The sequence below is a fragment of the Babylonia areolata genome, chromosome 4 (assembly GCF_041734735.1).
Source record: "Babylonia areolata isolate BAREFJ2019XMU chromosome 4, ASM4173473v1, whole genome shotgun sequence".
In the NCBI taxonomy this organism is placed as follows: domain Eukaryota; kingdom Metazoa; phylum Mollusca; class Gastropoda; order Neogastropoda; family Buccinidae; genus Babylonia; species Babylonia areolata.
In genome coordinates this window covers 46,275,445-46,288,872 of record NC_134879.1, presented here as the reverse complement: position 1 = coordinate 46,288,872, position 13,428 = coordinate 46,275,445, and the positions used below count along the sequence as shown (strand labels likewise).

The 13,428-nt window shown below is 47.5% G+C and overlaps 1 protein-coding gene across 1 annotated transcript in view; it reads right to left on the bottom strand.

Annotated features, from left to right (window-relative positions):
* LOC143281470 (uncharacterized) overlaps window positions 1–13,428 on the bottom strand; it is a 158,897-nt gene that overhangs the window by 12,470 nt on the left and 132,999 nt on the right. The window contains 3 exon segments of the mRNA XM_076586680.1: window positions 160–2,076; window positions 2,856–6,613; window positions 6,985–7,154. Coding sequence (XP_076442795.1) covers window positions 160–2,076; window positions 2,856–6,613; window positions 6,985–7,154 — 5,845 coding nt within the window.

The following is a 13,428-nucleotide window of genomic DNA, read 5'->3' as shown; positions in this document are numbered from 1 at the left end:
GCATGCATCCACACACACTGAGAGAAAGAACCATGCTGACACACTTTCAAAAATGGACTCATGGCAGAGTACATGAAAGGAAGAAAGGAGGAAAGGTGTGGCACTGGGTTAAACAAAAAGAGCAACATATAAATCAAGGTTAACATTGTGTTTCTGTACCTGACAGGCTGAGGAATCCTGTTCATCACCTTCACCCACGTAATATCCATGGCCAATGTTGGACGTGGACAGGGCCTTGCATTGCAGCATCTTCAACTGCCCAGCTGTCTGCTCCTGGCTGTCCAATCCCTGGAAGGGGCTGGACTGCAACAGATCCTTAGCATCCCCATCCCACTGGACGTTCTGAAGGTGATGCACTGCTTGTTCCGGAAGGCTGAGTTCTTCATGAGAAACGCCGACCTCTCGTCGGGATGAAGGGTGACGCAGGGGGCTGGCTCCACGGATACGGAGCTGATCCAAACATTTTGAGGAGTTTCTGTCACTGTTTTCATCAGATGTCACTCCAAACTGTCTGGCCAGGATTTCTGCTAAGATCTCCTCTCCTGGACTCAGTGACCTGGAAGGGTCAGCCTCTGTCTGCGGGCGGAAGTTCCGGACAGCGGCCCTTGCGTTGATGGCTGCCACCTCGAGCTCTCCGGAGGTCAGCAAGCACTCATCTGAAGCCTCTCCATCAGAATCTGCATCCTGAGAGTCAACACTGTCATCATGTTCCCTGTCTTCTGCTGGTCTTTGATCAGCACATGATGAATAGAACGACGTGACCTTGACTGTGTCAGCTGCTGTGACAAATGTTTCGTCAGGCACCACTCCCTGCTGGGCTTGTTGCATGGGCTGATCACTCTTCTCAATTTGCACAGACAGCACCACAGGCCCTGCTGAATCCACTCCAGCTGCATTCAATATATGTCTGACAGCTTGTTGTGAGATGCCTCTTAAAAATTGGGAAGAATGCTGTGGCTCTGATGCTGCGACACTAGAGGAATGTCCGCTTTCAGTCTTCAGGGTCCCTCTCTCTGCAGACCCTACTTCACTCAGTACATTGTCACCATGTGAAGGCACTTGCTGCAAGATGACTTTGCCATCGTCACTACTAACAATGTCCTCTTTCTCACTGCACTTTGACAGATTCACTGCTGTCAGGTCAAAGGTCTTGGTGTTTGCCTTGTTTTCAGCTCTGGAGGCCTGTAAGATGAGCCTGGCCTGCTCCAACAGGTTCTCCTCCAGATTGTGGTACCTCTGACTGGCAGCCAACTCTTCCAGGTTGTTCAGAGACTTGGTTTTCCTCCCAACAAGACCTTTGCCTTTTCGGCGCAGAGAGAAATAAGACTCCAAAGCTGAAGATGGCCAGGACTGTTGCTCAGAAAGAATGGACTCTACAACTCCCACAACTTGTTCAGAGACACGGTGTGTCATCAGGTGATGCTCATAGGGGGTGGAGGAGGATGGCTGCTGAGTGTGTATAGATCCGGCAGAGGAGACATCATCAGCATCATGAATAAATGCCTCTGATGTTGCTGCTGCTTGTTTACTGCCCACCCCTTCAGGTGAAGACAAACGAACATGAGCTTGGGGGTAAGACTTGGAATGTTGATCAGGTGTAGAACCCGAAAAACTGTTCTGAGCTCTGGTGGCACCACTGAGATCATGTGGGGACACACGCCGCGCAGGACCATCACCAGTCACAGGCCTCTTTCCCTGGGGAAGGTTGCCGCTTTCCTCACCGTCCTCCTCCTGCCCGGAACAGCTGTCCTGCCACTGATCGTCATGGATGTTACCAGAGTCTTCAAGGGATTTCACACGCTGCTGCTCTGTCTGGTCAGCTCCTGTCTGAACATGGACCTTGGGGTCATCACTCACTCTGACACTGGAAAAGAACACGTCCTGCGCATTGTGGAAGAATGGAGACCTGTGTGAAGGGGCGTCAGGAGACACGTAATCCATGTTCACATCGGACACTGGGATACGTGAAGAGCGTGGTGACACAGAGTTAGACTCTGGGTCTGTGAAGTCGGAGCTGATGGCAGAGTCGCTGAGAGAACGAACGCGTCTCTCCAGCCTGGCGATCTGCTGTTCAACCTGCAACAGTGAGGATCATGGACTGGGAATTCAGTACTGCAGGAATTCACCACATCCCTTGGACACTACACCTACAAAACATCACAGAAGGAATTCATTACAACAGAATTTCATGATATCCCTGTAATTCTTTATCCAAGTAATGTGACAGCAGGAATTTCAATGTAATTTATTTTCAGTTGAGAACAACAACAAAAAGAGACAGTCACAGAACAAAGAAGGAAAAAATCAGATGAAAACAGACAGAAAAAGAAAATGATGAAATTAAAAACAACTTAAAAACCCCCCACAGAAGACAGAGGAGAAAGGTATGTAGTAGGGGTTGATAACCCGAAAGCAAAACTCAAAGTGAATGTGTCTGTTGTAATGCGTGTGTGTAGTTTGAGTATGTGACTAACTTTGTGTCCATGTGTGTGTCAGTAAGAATGTTGGAAATGAAAAGGTTTATTCACATTAGGCATCAGCCCCAAGTGAAGGGGTTCACATGAATACAACACAACTCAATGAAACAACATAAGCAAACAATCATAAATATAGACAGCAAAACAAATCAAATTCATTTATGAAGTAGTAGTAGTAGTAGAAGAGAGAGAGAGAGAGAGAGAGAGAGAGAGAGAGTGTGTGTGTGTGTGTGTGTGCTTGTGTGCATTCATTATGTACATGCACAAAGTGAGTGCACACACAGTTGTAATGTTCATGAATATACAATGAAGGAGAAGTGAACTGTGACAGGACCAACAACCCCCCCCCCTTCCCCCCACCTTACACACAGACCTTACCTTCCGTTTCAAGATCTTCCTCATTGTCTCCTCTTCAGGGGTGGCACCACTGCCCACCAGCCCCCTCCCCACAGCACTGGCCACAGCTGTCAGGGTACACCCCTCCTCACTGTCTGCCTGTGGACTAGACGCCTCTCCAGAAGAGCCGCTAACCATAACCACCCGTGTGTCTGAAGTCCTGTGACCTGTGGGGTCCACAATGTCCCTGGGCGACTGCTGAGGTGTTGTGTACGCCGGCGACTCTGGGCTGAGGGGCGTGGTGTCAGGGCTGTGGAAGGACTCATCGGGTGACATGCAGGGGTCATCCAACTGCAGTCTGTTCTCTTGGGCACTGGAGTGTGACAGGGAAGGGAAGGGGGGTGAGCTTGGTGCTGCTGGCATTTGGCGCTGCGAGCAGGATCCTTGCTGATCCAGCACCCCATGAGAGGCTGAATGGAATTCTCTTGAAACATAGCCAGAAGCTGTGTCCTGGAACTGTCCTGTATTGTTTTGGCAAGGTTCGTTCTTGTAGCGAGAGGCAAACACAATCGGTCCAGAGTGATCTGAGGCCACCACAATCTCTTCAAACAACTCTTCTTCACTGCTTTCTGACTGCCTACTGCTGCTTCTCTTCAACGCCATCAGGAGAGCTTCAGCATCCTGTTCTGATACCAGTCTGCTTCTCCTTTGAGACGATGTAATGTTCGATGTTATGCCTGTCTCCTCCCTGAAGACATCAATCCAAGAATATGGCTCCTCACTGCAGGAGGTTGAAGTGAAGAGCAAAAGGCCATCACGACATGAGGGGTATGCTGTGACTGGCTGGGAGCCCTGTGCTGCTGGTGCTTGAGGCAGTCCTTCAACCCTTCCCAAGGGAATCTCTTCCACAGATGGCAGACTTTGTCGCTGCTGTCTTTGTTCATCTCTCCGAGGCTGAGGTTGGTTTGGATCAGACACACCTGCAGAAGTATCCAGATTTCTGTTTGTTTGTGTTGCAGATGGATACTCTTTGGACAAAGACGAATCTTCAGAGTGGCTTCCTTTATGACAACGATCCTCAGTGCTTGGCACAGCATGCTCTTGCTTTCTACCTTGCACCAGTTTACTGTGCTCCTGCGCGGAGTCTGTATCAGCAGGCATGGACGTGGAGGAGACAGAAAGGGAATCATTCTGCTGTGAACCTTCTTCACTTCCAAACCAAACATCAGCTGGAAAAAATCTGACGCTGTCATCAGCGCTGACCGCCAAAGCACCAGAACTTACTGTCTCATTCACATCTTGTTCTGACCTTGTCTGGCCTGGTAAGGTATCCCTGCTTCCTATTTGTTCGGTCTCACCACTTTTTAGAGAGGATTTCTGCAGCCTGTCTTGATTCCTATCAGCTTTGTACAAGTCTTGATTATCAGTGCTGTGCAAGAAAGAAGCAGACTGATCAGCAGACTCCTTGTAGGATGTAGAGCTGACTGACTCATGCAGGTGAACCACTGGGATTTCCACTGCCTGCTCTGTCCTGTTGTGAGGACTGTGGTCAGAGTCTGTCTCATCTTTCTTCATGCTCTCCTGGGATGTCACTGAAATCAATGGAAGGTCTGATGCAGTGACAGTAAAACTGTGAGGAGAATCCTGTGAAGTGTGTTGAAATGAGGGAGATGTTTCTGCAAGATGAACAGGCCTTTCCTGAGCTTTGCTGCTAAGAGGTGGTGGGGTGTCTGGGATGTCCAACTCCACCTGTAGGAAAGACGTCACCTGCGGTGAGGCATGAAGCTGATGATGACCAGTCCTGACAGGTTCTTTGGGTCCAGTTTGTGGGGAAGACTGGACAGGATGGATGCTTTGTGTACTGTCCTGACTGGGCAAACCTTGGTTCAAGGTTACTGTCTGCTGCAGCTGACCCAACACAGATCCAGACCCTTGGACTCGAAAGGTATTGTTGATGTCTTCCCTTCGCATCACGACTCGTCCAGGTAACTGAGGTGTGGACATGACTGCTTGGTCAGTGTGACCTGATAAAGGGAAAACTTCTCCAACCACTGCACTGTCCACATCCTGAGTGGTGTTGGTCCTTGGAACTGAGAGATCTGCATCACTGGAGCCTGCTGGGAAATCACTATTTTGAGTTTGGTCACCAAGATGTGTTACAGGTATTTCTGAAGATGATGTGACACCTGTAGACGATGATGTCTTGAAAGCTGACACGTCTCTTCCTTCCTCCACTGATGATGCCCTGGACTGTGGAGATGATGCCAGAGAGGTAACGTCAGAAGTAGATCCACTCTCTTTGTTGCTGGAGACATGTGACTGAGTGTGAACAGTGTCCAGACTTGGTGGACACACAGGATCATGTGATGAAGTGCGCAGTTCGGCAGAGAGGAAATCCTGTGACTCTTTCACAGTCAGGCTGGAGCTGGAGTCCTCGTCTGTCAAGCCGTGCTCCACAGAACTTTCTCTGCTGACAGTTGTCCCCTCCCTGTCCTGCTCCACATCGATGGCATGGCCCCTGGCAAATGTGCGCTCAGTGAGGAGAACATCACTTTTTCCATTCCCTTCTCCATTCCCATCAAATATTACTCGTTCCTTGGTGACAGTCTCAAAATGATCTTCTCGTTGAACAGTGGTTGTTTCAGTCAGGTTGATGTTGATGGTTTCTGGGATCCTGTTCAAAGCAAGCTGTTCAGTCTCCTTAGCTTCACTGTTTTTCAGTGGGATAGTTTTGTATTCTGTTGTTTCAATGTTGTACAGCACGTTGGTCTCATCTTGGTTGATGGTGACTTCAAGTACAAGGTTTCCATCCTTGTCTCTCTTGGCTGTTTGAGTCTTGAGAAGCACTCTGTCCTGGTGAGGGGGTTCTGTTTGGTGATGGACAGGACTTTGACCAGACACTGCTGCTGCTGTTGTTCCCTGCTGTTCTTCCTCATCAGACATGTGGTCAGTTTCGTCCATCAGACCGTACTTAGAGTGCAAGGTGTTCAGCTTGTCCTGGCGCTGACGTTTCTCTGGGTTGTCAGTGGAGCACTCAAGCTTGGATTTTCGCCTCACACCAACAACTTCTCGGTTTTCTTCCTCCATGGCAGACTCGTCCAACTGCTGTGCGGAAGAACTGTGCCATGTGTCTGTGGGGGCGATGGACAGATTCCATGAACGCCGAGACTGTGCACCGATGCTGCTGACTTCCTCGATGTTCTGGCTTCCGCTCATGCTCTGCAGCGCTCCGTTGGACACGACAAAGTCTGGATCCCCCGCGCTCAGCACTGACACCGGGGCTTTGCTCATCACCACACTGCCCCCCTCTGTCTGGGTGGCCTCGCTGGCTGAGCTGCTCCCTTCGTCAGACTGGAGGGAAGACACGGACAGTTCCCTGTGAGTTCTGCAGGGACTCGACCCAGGACTTGGCTCCTTTCCATCCACATGGTCCTGAGGCTGAGTGGCCTGAGCCTCAAAGTAGGACACAAGGGCAGGGACACTCCTCAAGTTCTGATCCTCCATGGTGTCACCTCTCTGATCTGCAGCACCCCCACTCACTGCTCCACACTCGTCAAGGCTGGCAGTCAGCTGCTGGATGGACGACCGGATGTCAGATATGTGGGAAGCAGAGGCCTCATGGCGCTCCCCGGAGTGGGTCAGAGAATCATCGGAGAAGATGCTGCTGCTGTCCGATGAGACGTACTCCTCAGAACTGTGGCCACGGTGTTTCTTCACAGCGGGGTCTGTCACTTTGCTGGGGGGGCGTCGACGTCGGCGAGATCCTGAACTGGGTCGGGAAGAAGAGCGGGAGTTGGCACCTGGAAATGTCAACAGTTTCTTCATGTCAACTGGAACAAATATCATAGTTCTCGCCTAAAGTACCAAACACAGGTAAAACAGATTCTTCATTGCAGATCTGAAATGACTGAAAAAGGGACAGAAACTACCGTAACAACAACAACAAAAACACATTAAAACTCTACAAACATAATTTCAAAAAAGAGAATGTTACTCACAAAAAAAACACCCCTAAAAAAAGCTCAGAGAAAACGCATTCCTTTTTAGTCAAACAAAAAGACTTTTTTTTCCCACCTTGAAAATGATTCAACAAAATATAAACACACTTTTCTTTTTAAAAACATAACCATTTCAAAATCATCTCCACTGAAGCTGCTGATTGAAAACTGACCTGAAGCGGCCAGAGTGTCATCAGACTCGTGGTCAGCATTGTCAGCAGAGTCAGAGCCCTTCACGTGTCGGGAATGTTGCCGCCGTTTGCCGCGGCGAGTGCTGGCCGGGTGTGAAGTACTGCTGTTGGCACTGCCGGCTTGGGGAGGTGCTGCTGCAGCTGCTGCAGTTCTGGAAACAGATTAAAAAAAAAAGTGAGTGAAATAAAACCAATTTCCTTTTTGCTTGAAGCATTTTCTGTGCATGCCAGGAAAACTGAAATAGACACCGCTTCCTGGGAAACTGATGCCCATGACTGCTCTCGCTGGAGGATGCTGTGCTCTAGTGGCATAAAGACGTTCGAAAACAAGAGAACGCTGGCCATTAAGGAGAAGCGTGAGCGAAGGAAGCAGGACTCAACTTCTGGAGACGTTTTCCCTTGCAACACCTGTGGGAAGTGCTGCGCATCCAGAATCGGCCTCTTCTCCCATATGATGACACACACCGACAGATAAGCCTGCCTGCCTACTCATCCGTCGGTCCGACGGGAGACTCCATTAATTATTAATAATTAATTAATTACCTATTTTGGTTTATTCATAGCCTGAAGCTACAAATAGTACTTCTTCTTCTTTACCTTACACGACCAACATCGACTTACCGATGACTCTGTCGTGATTGATGCACAGTGCTGGGTATTTTTGTGTCTCCATAGCCCACCGAACACTGACATGGATTACAGGATCTTTAACATGCATATTTCATCAGCTGCGCGCATATACACACGAAGGCAACTTGATATACACAGTCACGTGTACACAGGCATATACACACATAACATGAAGGCAGAAATTGACAGCCATAAAGCAAACCCACAGAGTGAAACAGACAACAGACGGAAAGAGAGAAACCAACCAGTAAGGCAGAGCCAGAGAAGGTATAATCTGTACAGACGATCGGTGTGTCTTCCTACCTCACACAAACCACTCCACAACAAACCCACAAGTTGAAAATCACACACACACACACACACTCTCTCTCTCTCTCACACACACACACGTGACGCTCTCTCTCTCTCTCTCTCACGTGACGCTCTCTCTCTTACACACACACACACACACACACACACACACCATTGTACGACACTGCAACTTAACAACAACAACAACAAACAAAACCAAAAAAAACGAAAAAACAAAAAACAAAAAACAACAACAACAACAACCAAACAAACAACAACAACAACAACAAAACCCCAAACAAACAAACCAACAACAAATCGAAACAATACCCTACACGGCTGTACCCGGAACGGAACGATACGTGCAATGCAGGCAACAACTTCAACCGACCCTCTCCTCCAACACCCCTCCCTCGTAGCACACAGCACTCTTTCTCCCTTTTCCTCAGCTATGTCACTAATGATTCCATTCAATGCTTCTTTTTCCACCTCTCTTTAACGCCACACTACACTATACTACACGACAGTACACTACATTAAACACACACACACACACACACACACAGAACGAGCGAACGAGAAAGAGAGAGAGACACACACACACCACACTCATGCCACCAATTCCATTCAATGCTACTCCTCTTTCCACTTCTGTTTCAAGTTACACCACACTACACTACACACACACACACACACACACACACACACACCACACACACACACACACACACACGAGGATACACACACACACACACACACACACACACACACACACACACACACACACATTCTATATCACCCGTACCCTAAATCACCCGTGAGGTCAACAAACCAATACAATCGATATCTGACGACACCCGGCAGATTGCCCACTTTGCTTGCATGCCGAGGGCTGGCAAGTGTTTAGGAACTATATATAGAATCATAGTACGAACTGTGTACAGCACTGTGTACAACACTGTGTAAAACACACGGCGGCAGTCTTTCCGGCACTGAAAGTGGCTGTAATACACAGTATCACTAAGTGAAGGAAGCGCTGGTCAAAGATATCCTGGAACTGAGGTCAGGAATATCTCTGCGGACAGTTCACACTGTCGTCTAAGAAACGAATGGTTAGCCTAGTTCGATGTTGATCGTGTGGACGGAATATGAACAACATACACATGCGTGCGCTACACGCTACACACACACACACACACACACATAAACGGAGTCACCCACTTGAACGCATACATACGCGCGCGCGCACACTCACACATAAACTCAAAGTTCTGTTCTCTTTTCAAAGTTTCCCGTTTAATATCACTGATAATGGTAAGACGTTAAAGTAAAGAAACACACACACATGTACGCGCAAGAACACACACACTAACTTTCTTGCGAATAACTTTGCTTTTACTGTCATGAGTAATGCAAATGCTCTGTGTGTGTGTGTGTGTGTGTGTGTGTGTGTGTGTGTGCGCGCGTGCGTGCGTGCGTGCGTGCGTGCGTGCGTGCGTGCGTGCGTGTGTGTTCCGTTCTTAAAGTACAATACGTACAGCCTGCCTATAACGCTCTCCTGATCTGGATTACTGGCATGGTGAGAATTCTTTTCATACTGAGCATTTCTTGCATATCTGTGAAAATGAATTATTTCCAAAGGATGATATAATCAAATACATCGCTCTTAAGAGTGTACAAAAGTAGTGTAGAGTGTGTGTGTGTGTGTGTCACGTGTGTGTGTGTGTGTGTGTGGGGGGGGGGGGGTTGTTTGTGTATGTGCGCGCGGGTGTGTACGCGCATGTGCGTCAGTGTGGGTGTGTAGGCCGCGCGCGCGCGCGCGTTTGCGTGTGTATATTTGGGGGTGCAACAGAAGGAATGGGAGGATCAAGAGAGAATGCGTGTGTGTGTTTCTGTGTGTGCATTCGTACGTGCGTGGGTGCGTACGTGCTCACGAACTTTTGCTCCCTCACATGCATGAATCTGAAAAAGAAAAAAAAAATGCATACGGACATGCGGACAGAACGAGGGTGTTTGTGACACACACAGGCAAAAGAAAATGTATATGCGCAGAAGTAAGAAGACACCATTTATAAATGTAAATTTGACAAATGCAGCCCCAGCTTAGCAGCTTTTGAGAGATACATTTCCTGGCGTTATAAAATAGAAGAACACAATGCAAGAATGCAGCCTAACATTCAAGACTTCTAAAGCAAAGTGGTTGTCTTACAAGACATTGATTACAGACGTTTCGTAAATGCCGGTGTAAAGGGGTCGAATGTATTTGATACATGCCAGTCATTATTATCATTATGTTTTTAATGACTGATAATTAGTTGTGTTTTTGTTTTTGTTTTAGTTTTTTTATTACATTATTTCTTTTTGTCCCTTGTGTATTAAGAAACAGAAATATCCTTGCAAGTTAACTGTCACTGAAGTTAATTGCAATTGCCTAATGTGTTAAGGATGTAATTTTCCTTTTGTGACACAAGTGAACTGTGCAAAAGTCTGTCAAACATGATGTTTCACTGGAAAGAAATATAACCTTCAATACAAGGGGGGGAAGAAAAGAAAAGAAAAGAAGACACCGCTTGCCCACAGGGAAGGCAGCCGTCAGCACGTTGTGTCTCCTGCAGAGCATGTATACTGTATACTGTGTGCCAACAGGGTCAGTGAATAGGACCCCGCAAATCCAAACATTACGCTGACAAAACGGAGTACTGTACCTTCAGAGCAAACACGCTTCTGACATACACTGCAAGCAGCTTACCAAAGCCAACAGTCTCGCTTCTGTTGTTTTTTTTTTGCACGTCGGCACGAATGGTTATTGTTGATCATTCTCCCTGACCCACTCTTCCTCCTCTCTCTCTCTCTCTCTCTCTCTCTCTCTCCCATGCCCTTTCCTCTATTCTTTTTGTATATGCATGGTGCGGTGAGAGACAGAGAGAATGAAAGAGAAAGAAGAGAGAGAGAGAGAGAGAGAGAGAGAGCACACACACACACACTCAAACACACACACAGAACATGCTCACATCACCACTCGTGAAAAACATGCATCCAGCCCTCAGTCCCTCCCTCCCTCTGCAATACACATACACGCTATTCGACAGACACAGAACAGAACGTGACAGGACAGGACAGACAGACAGGCAAACAGAAGAACAAAGAGAGTACCTGTTTAGCACGAAGACGCTTCAATATCCACTGGGTATTGTGCAAAAAGTACCATCTCCCCTGGCCGTCAGCCAGTCTCCACAATACTGTTACCCGCACCGAATGCGCGCGAGAAAAAGGGCACAGCTTGTGCAATAAACTCTCAACTCTGTTTTTATCTGTATGGAAATATCTTGGTGTATGTATGTGCAGGTTAACGTCAACGCCATTCTTTTTTTTCTTTTTTTTCCCTAACCGCTTGGCAAGAACACGCACCGTCTGACTGTAACGTCCTTTTAAAAACACTTACATGTACAGAATCACAGACTCACGCACGCACATACACATATTACCTACGCAGAACTCAGTGAGAAGGAGAGAGAGAGGGGGGGGGGGGCAAGAGACAGAAAGAGGGAATGGGGGAAAAGGCAGACACAGGGAGAGACAGATGGGTATATAGACAGAGAGAGAGGGGGGGGGGGGGGCGGGGGGAGGAGGGGGATGCAGAAAGACAGAGGCAGACAGACAGAGAGAACGGTAGCCAGAGAAACACAGACAAACAAAACAGACCGACAGAGAGAGACCGAGAACGTTTATCTAACGTTTATCTATCTGTCTGGAGGCCTAGAGTGCCCCTCATTCGACTTTGGTCGTTCAAAACAATGGAAATCTTCTATGCTTTCCTTTCCATTACTTACACTGATAAAATCATCAGACAAGATACCAAAAGAAAAAAACACACCAAAAAAACAACAAAGAAATAAAACAAGAGACAAACGACACACATCAGCGCATCAATATAATACAGTTGCATCTGGTGATTTACGCAGACCGCGATGATTATAGGTAGTCCAACAAGACACCTACAGCGCTGTATCCACAGTTTCAGTTTCAGTTTCACTTTCTCAAGGAGGCGTCACTGCGTTCGGACAAATCCATACACGCTACACCACATCTGTTGAGCAGATGCCTGACCAGCAGCATAACCCAACGCGCTTAGTCAGGCCTTGAGTGCATGCTTACATATTTGTGTACCTATGAAAGTGGATTTCATTTTACGTAATTTCGCCAGAGGACAACACTCTCGTTGCCATGGGTTCTTTTTCAGTGCGCCAAGTGCGTGCTGCACACGGGACCTCGGTTTATCGTCTCATCCGAAAGACTAGACGCTCAGTTTGATTTTCCAGTCAAACTTAGGAGAAAGGGCGAGAGCGGGATTCGAACCCACACCCTCACGGACTCTCTGTATTGGCAGCTGAGCGTCTTAACCATTCTGCCACCTTCCTCTTCCACAGATAACACGTCAAGACCGAACTGAAGAACGTGGTGAAACCGAAACCTCTTTCCTGGTCCGACACGGGTGTTTGTTCTCGTGAAATAAGCGAAGAAACAGAGGAACGTAAACAGCGAAAACACAACGTTGAGATCTTCAGTCAAAGCCTGTCTTGAACAATAGGGGTTTCCAGGTGGAAAACATGGCTGTATGTTACCCCTGCTTGTCAGAACGATTGAGTGTGTTTGGGTCACCCGAAAGCAGCCCTCTTAATTCAACTCCCAAAACATTGGCACTGATTTCACGCCCCTTCCCCCCCTCTCTCTCTCTCTCCTTATCTCTCTCTCTCTCTCTCTCTCTCTCTCTATATATATATATATATGTGTGTGTGTGTGTGTGTGTGTGTGTGTGTGTGTGTGTGTGTGTGTGTGTGTGTGTGTGCGTGTGTGTGTCTGTCCGTGTGTGTGTGTGTGCTGAGTGCCAAACAAATATCACCGCTATGCTGGAAACACATGTACACACTCTCTCTCGAAGATCGATGAACCGAATGCGAACGTCGGTGCGCTCGAATGACCAAAGAGAATGAGCGTCCACAAAGAACAACACACACGCGCCTGCTATGATGACTGACCTATTCTCATACGTGGGAGTCGAGCAAAAAAAGGGGGAAGGAAGGAGAGGACACATAGGTGAACAGGTGGAGAGAGAAGAAAAGATGCCTTTGGGGAATTTTCTTTTTTTTCTCCTAGTAATCAAAGGTGAGAGGGAAACCACGAGAGAAGAAAAGCATGCATTCACAACAGTATTGTATAAAACGGATATAGCATGTGTATATATACATACATACATATATATATATATATATATATATATATATATATATATATATGATAAGAGTATTGCGAATTACGAGCCACAAGCATACTGACAGAACTATACACTGCAATGATGGGAGAACATTACTATAAGAAGGCAAGCATGATCCCCAAAACAAAATAAACTGCTGTAAGTGGGTCAAAGAGAGAATCAGGGGGCTTGGGGGTTGGGGGGGGGGGGGGGGCGAGAAAGGGAGAAAAAAAAAGGGGAGGGAATATATATAT